The following is a 7,591-nucleotide window of genomic DNA, read 5'->3' on the forward strand; positions in this document are numbered from 1 at the left end:
TGTATGTCTGTCTCCCATGTCTGTCTTTGTCTCTGTATTGAATTCTTTTGATTACTCTTACACATGTTACTAGTAATACATGCAGAATTTCTGTCATTTCTTGAAAAAAACTATTTTCTACAAAGTTAGTGGATATGTTTTGACATTTGTAGGTATAAATGTTGAATAGAATCATGCAGATGTAGTAGATATTTGCGAAAATAAAATGCACCAAGAGCGACTGTTTACAAGTACATGTATATGAGTCAAACTGTTGAAAGGCTTCATCACAGTTCGGTATTATGGAAATGTTAATGTCAGCAGACAATTTGAAATTTCATCTGAATAAATTGTTATCTGCATTGAAACTATACTGTTTTCAAATTTTTCAATTTATTTGATTCATTTAGAAACTCCCAAGAGATCTGAATGTAATATAAGTACATAAGGGCCAATCAAGATAATTTACCATGTTTATTGAAATATAAATGAGTATGGACTACAAAGTAATATTCAAACCTTTTGTATCGTACAATAAATTGACCACGTCTTAAATAAATGTTGAAATTGGGTCTGTATATTGTTGACATGCAGCGAAGCATTTATAATCAGTCAGGCATTCATCACGAAATGTTGTGCCACTTATTTTATTTGTGGATTATTAAAATCGCAGAGTGCAGATCGATCGACATTAATGACATCAGAATGTGAAAGAAAGTAAGATAAAATAAATAGGTTTGATCAAAGATGTTCAAGGCACAAAAGATGTAGATTGCAATCGCAATAAAATGCAGCCGAATCGCGCGTAGACGAAGAAAATATGGAAGTGAAAAAAATAGGGACGGTAAAATTGTCGATTTTTTACCCCGCCCCCCTCCCAGCGTGCGTTTAACACGCTTTGGAAAATAGTTGACAAGCATAGATAACCCCTAAGAAGTATTGTATAACAATAGCAGTAAAATGCAAATAAACGTTAAAAATGCATAAAAGCCCTGGAGAATTATTTTATTTTCAAACATTTACGTATTTCATGTACATTGTACTGATTGCGTACATTACAATTATTTTGTACAATGAAAACTGTATAATCTGTACTTTGTCTAAACCATGTGGAAGAGTAATCAAGGGAACCAATATTCTAGCGGAAATCAAAGGAACGTAATTCAAGGACAAAGACCAGACATGTAAAACAGACAAACCAAAAAATAACATAAAATAAAATAATACATACAAAGTAATACAATTAAATTTGCAACTCAAAATCCACTAAAACTGGGAGCATGGACCATGTACATCAGTTGGGTAGCGCCATCTGCCGTTTTTGCACAAAGAAGAAACCTTTCCCATGGCATTTAGATCCACGTGAACGTATTGTTATTCGCGGTTAAATTTCAAAATTCTGTATAGTCGAATATTCAACTGGGGTTAATGTAACACCATATAAATAAAGGTTATGATCATCGATAATCATATTATAATTTGCAGTTTTATGGGATGACAATAAACAAAAGGATGCCTTCAATGAAATGATGATTGGTAATTGATAATTCATGAATAAACGCAACAGATGTTAAATCGTTCAAAAATAATAAATAGAATTCGGAATAAACTGCCTATTATAAAACAACAAAGAAACATCGACGAACGGCACAACATTGCATCAATGGAGAATATCATGGAAATAAATATTGGAGGGATCAAATACCATATTGAAAAAGCGACTATTTTGAAATATGCAGACACAAGACTCGGTCGGTTGAGTTTTTCCTCCGACGAATTTATTCCAGAACATGGATTTTTCTACTTCAACAGAAATCCGGAAATGTTTCAAATGATTTTGGACTTTTATCGTTATGATTCAATTCATATACAGTCTGGTTTATGTACAGTCTTAGTAGAAAAAGAGTTAGAGTTCTGGGAAATTCCACTTGATAGTATTGCCGAATGCTGTAGATCCAAATTCCTTAAATCAGACAATGAGATGGAAACAATAAACAGAATAAAAGCTGCGTTTGGAAGGTACGGGTTTAAAAGGATGGGATTTGGCGAGAATGGAAAGTTAGGTAAAACATTCTTTGAGAAAGTTTGGCTTTTTTTTGAAGAACCAATGTCTTCAAAGGCCGCAAAGGTAAAGTTTTTTATTTGAATGTTGCAACTGTAATGCTTCATGAACAAACGCTATAATATCATGTAGAATTGTCATACAAATATTCACTATCTATGTAATATGTGATATAAATACATTATATAAGATAATTCAATCCAGCCGTTGTAGGACATGGAATACACGGCTTTTTATTTCGAAAAGAAAATTAAAGAAGATGCAAAGTAAAAACCACATCAAATGTCTTTTCTGTTGTACACTTGCAGCATGACGGGATGTTTTATGTTTCTTTTTCGTCCTTTTTACATGATTATTGTTGTATAACGATTGTTTTATGCAATATTGGAAATTTTGAATTGGTGAAAAGTCTTTTCGTGTTCCCACATTATTTTAAAGGCTCTTTTACAAGAGTGCTTGAAGTCTTCTAGGGCATATATTGTCCTATATTTTCGCTTCATTAAAACTCTACTGGCATATGCAGAAAGGGGCACTGATTCAACGACTAATTCTTTTAATTTTTGTTTTAGATATACAACCTATTTTACCTTGTTATAGTCCTCTGTTCGGTTGTCATGGTGTTTATACTAACTTTCCCAGATATTAGAGTACCATATGATACCGTTGAGGGCGTAAGAAACAAGACAAAGGCTCTCGGAGGTCAATACGTACTAAATGAGGACAACCCAAAGGAAGTGATGAAAGTAACCACCTTGCCTCCAAATTGGTGGAAAACAACAGATTATGCTTTTCTTGGATTTTTCACTCTAGAATATGTCATTAGACTTCTGGTATCGCCAAATAAAAAAGTATTTTGTTCAACATTTTTAAACATCTTAGATTTCTTTCTTAACCTTTCTATGTGGATTAGATTATGTGTTGAACAAATTAATGAAAAGGAGCTTATATTGAAGTACAAATCAATGGAGTGGATGTTCAGCATAGCCTATTGTATGATATCTTTGAGACTGCTCCGAATATTTAGAATTAACAAACAGTACAAAGAACTACGAGTACTTATCTTATCTCTCCGTTCAAGCAGCAAAGAATTGACATTAATGCTGGTAATTTTTCTCGTTCTGGTGGCTTTATTTGCTAATTTTATATATTATGCCGAATTCTTAGAGCCGTCAACCTTTCCAACAACATTCTCTGGGTTGTGGTGGGCTGTGGTAACCTTGACTACCGTCGGATTTGGAGATGTTGTTCCCAAAACTTCACCAGGAAAATTAGTCGGTGCAATGTGTGCAGCATGTGGCCTTATTTTCCTTGCAATGCCAATTGCGATTATCTCCTCAAAATTTCATGAACATTATCAAGCAATGAAAGACATTGATCATTTTAAAAGAAGGTTGTCCAAAACGACTGACGCAATAGCAGTGGAGCAAAAGGAAAAACTGAAAGAAAGCTATTGACATGAAAAGGATATTGCTATGCACCGAACACTTTTAAACACTTTAATCTCTAATTCTCTTTGAGTTATACATTGTATTTTAGGACTTCCTGTGGTTGCCTATTAGAAATATTTCCTTTTTTGCGCTGCTGCCAATATTTTCTTATATTTGAAATAGCAAATAGTTCTAATAATAAGTGCATAAATCATAAATAAAAATCATGATTACTTACCGGTTGGGTAAAAACCCGGTGAATTTTTCGTGTCATTTTTACTTCAAACAATCAGTTACACAAAAATGGAGTTAGATATAACGTGAGAGTTTGTTTTTTTTCCGACGCAGTCGGTATTGAGTTCGATTTGACAACACGTGACATCCATGATGCTTTATCATGGTAACCTAACCAACGTAACTAACAACCTCGCATAACATTAGACAACTGCGGTAGCAACCGTGAAATTTAAGGCTGCATTGGGTGCATTGGTGTCCGGAATAATTTCGATCACTTTTATATATTGAATAATCTTAAATTAATGTATTGAATAATTAGAAATATGGTGTACTTGGTAAACAAATAACATAATTGAAATACGAAACATAGTACAGTGATCACAGTTTACCAAATGAAATCCTATTTTTTTTTTAAAGATGGCACTTGTTTTCATTTCACACCTATGAACAAATCTTAGGTATTTTTGTGACCCTTGACTTAACTGACCTGGCTTATACTATATGTCGCGGCAAAGAGTAATCAATGGAACCAATATTCTGAAATCACAAGAATGTCATCCAGGGGTAATGGCTAGAAAGGAAAAACGGACGCACACAACAAGGAGTACAAAATAATCAAAATAACACGTACAAAAGTAAATTAGCAAATCGGACTCCATTAAATACCCGGAGCATTGATAAGGTTCGCTGGAAGGGCAAGCATCTCTCTATTTCTGGTTTTTCACAATACAAACTGTACAATCCTGAAACAATGTGTATGTATTTCCCTTAATAAAAGTTTAAACCTCTTTTAATAAAGAGTAACCAAGGGAACCAAGGTTATAAGGAAATCAAAAGAATGTAATCCAGTGACAAAGACCAGACATGGAAAACAGACATTCACAACAAAGAACATAAAGTAACTAAAATCATACATACAAAGTAAAACAAGCAAATGAGCAACTCGGACTCCACTAAAAACTGGGAGCATGGACCAGGTGCACCGGTAGGGTTAGCGTCCTCTGCTTTTCTAGAAACACCCGCTCATAAAAAGTCAAGTCCGGGGTAGATAAACGAGGAAAGGAAAGATATGACCCCTTGAATACATCAGTTTTCATGGTGCTGATGGATACACCATAACGATCCACGAGTTCATGATGACGACCATAAAACTTCTGAGTGATGACTTCAATCTTGTAGCAACATAACCCTGTTCCAGAAGCCTATTCGTTCTAGTTCTAGTGCGATACAAAAAGTCTGCGTAGTTTCGGCAAGCTGTGGCATAACGTATGAGTTGTGATATGAACATTCCATACGCAGGAACCGAAAGGATGTTGCCACAGATGGAAGGAAAGTTAACAATTCTGAATGAAAAGTCATCGCGTTTGTCGTAAAGTTTGGTCAATAGTTTTCCTTTACCATCGATTTCTAAGTGTAAATCAAGGTATGAGGCTGACTTCACAGTGTCTGTAATATCCTTTATCTCAGGTTCTTTTGGGTAGATGCGATGTATCAAATCCCCGAAATTAGGATTGTTTAAAGATAATACGTCATCTATATAGCGGAAACTGAGATTGAAGGATCTAGCAAAACGATATTCTTTCTTTCGGACCAGATCAGCTATAAAGTCAGCCTCAAAAGAGCGAAGGAATAGGTCAGCAAGTAAAGGAGCACAATTTGTTCCCGTTTGTTGAAAAACACGCCCACCACACAAATATGTTGTCGATTAAAAATTCCAGCATTTTGTAAACATCTTCCTCTGTATATTTGGAAGATGATTTGGAATTATTTCTTACAAAGTATGAGGAATCTCTGCCAAGAACTATATATTTGTATCTAGGCGTACCATCTTTTTTTTGAAAAAAACAACGATGTATAATGTTTTAAGGTCGGGATTTTAACTGAGTATGGGTAATAGAAGTATACAGTGTTGAAAAATCATAGGTTTTAATGCTATTATATTCAGATGATAGTCTTGATTGTCTCCAAAAGATCTTTCGAAATTTTCAGGATCCACATTGAATTAATACCACTACGGGAGTAACAAGTGTTGTGGTAGGACTGTTGACCCTCTTTGACAGTTGTGAGTATAGAAGTTATAAGTTTTGAAAGAGGTTTGGTGGTACATTTTGCCGATCCAGCTATGAAACGTTGTTTGTATGGATTCTTGTGAAGTTTAGGAATCCAGTACGTAGACGGTAAATCACAATCATCGTCCTTGATAGAGAGACCAAAAGACGATAGCACGATTTATGGTTTTCCACAATCTCTTCTTTGGAGAGAGTGGTAGCAGTATAGGTCCTATCACTATTTTCTACGTCTACCTCTGATAATAAACATTGGATGTAAAACGTTTTGCAGACATAAACAATGTTGTTTTGGACTTTGTCTGCTGGTACGACAACATACTTGTCATGTATAGTAGACAATGTTTTTGCTACATCAGGATCTTTGAAAACTGATGTAGCCTTGGCACTCATTGACCTACTTAAAACCTTCATTCGTTTCAAAATTAAAGACTTACGGCCTTTAAGCACTCTGACAGTGAATCAATGTCTTCTTCTTCTCCTTTTATCCATTTTCTTGCATAGTCCTCGACGGCATCCATAAGAACTTTAAAGTTATAATTCCAATTTATGGAGCGTGGTTCACGGTACTTGGGACCTTTAGAAAGGATATTACGCAGAGATTCGTTTTCGATAATGGTTAAATCTCCCGTAACGACGTGACAAGAAGGACCATATTTGAATGGAGAGGTTTTGCAAGAACAGTCAGGTGGTTTAGCCTTGAAATCCTCAATCTCTAGGTTCTACAATAGCCTTTTATAATTGAAAATTTTGGATGCGATGGGTGAAGTATAGGAATATGAAATAATTGGTATGGATTTGTCTTTGAAATATGGGGGAATTTTGTTGGTAACGTTTTCGTGATGGAGGATGTTAGCCAAATTAATTGCATCTATACCTTTGTTGACAAACGGTAGTTGAAGAAATGATCGTTTTTCTTCATCTTGACTTTTCACACAAACTGGTTTAAAGAGTCTGTGGAAACCAATATCCAAAATGATGGCAACAAGTCTGTATAATGATGACGTGGTATGATAAACAGGAGTGTCAAGACTTGTTTTGTACAGGGAGTGTAGTAGAGTCAGAGGTATAGAATAAAGTTTGGTCCTAATGTGATGAAGTCCAAGAGGATTTTGTATGAAAGGAAGGAGACCATCTATGGAGACATCATGTAACTTAGGTGACGTATAGTGGCGATGCGACAGTGTGCGAAAGAAAATGAATGGAATAAAAGATGCAAACTACATATAAGTTGAATTTATTTTTTCTCCTAAAGGGTAAACAGAAAATCCTTACGGCTATCGATAAACGCATCTTTACGTACGAATAGTTTCAATATTAGATGGGCTGCTGGTTCGTTTCTGCCAGCCACACACTTCATACGAAGATAGAAATAGAAGAAAGACAATTCAGTGCATTTACTATAATGTTCTGATTCATTTCTATGAATAAATTAATATGCAGCTTATTTAAAATTTTGTTAATATCAATATCACGAAAATTATATATTTTTTATGCCTGTCCGAGTAAATGGATTTTATTATTTGAAACGGTATTAAATTTTGTTTGTCGTAAACTGCGTAGTATAATCTTTTGATTAATATCCCGAAAGATCAAAATGATTTATTTTTTTAATCCGCGTGTTAAATCACAGTAAATGTATCTAAAATATTCAATGTAATTTAGCTTCATTGAGGGGTGCAGCTGTTAAAAATCTTGTACTGTGAATAAAATATATATTAAGATGAAAACTCGTAACAAGTGTCTTTGGAAAAATCCAGTAAACAAACAATGTTTTCAGTATAATCAAGTTTTGAATTTATATTTTCAGTATATTAACA

General features: G+C 34.5%; 1 protein-coding gene across 1 annotated transcript; it reads left to right on the forward strand.

Moving 5' to 3' along the window:
* The first annotated feature begins 1,484 nt into the window (after positions 1–1,484).
* LOC148604591 (potassium voltage-gated channel protein Shaw-like) lies at positions 1,485–3,768 on the forward strand. Its single transcript, XM_088549268.1, has 2 exons — positions 1,485–2,107; positions 2,611–3,768. Exons 1-2 carry the CDS (start codon positions 1,547–1,549, stop codon positions 3,493–3,495), a joined length of 1,446 nt encoding a protein of 481 aa, XP_088405394.1. The 5' UTR covers positions 1,485–1,546; the 3' UTR covers positions 3,496–3,768.
* Positions 3,769–7,591: the final 3,823 nt, after the last annotated feature.

The sequence above is a fragment of the Perna viridis genome, chromosome 10, assembly GCF_037379345.1.
Source record: "Perna viridis isolate PV_CMFRI_1.1 ecotype Kerala chromosome 10, ASM3737934v1, whole genome shotgun sequence".
NCBI lineage: Eukaryota > Metazoa > Mollusca > Bivalvia > Mytilida > Mytilidae > Perna > Perna viridis.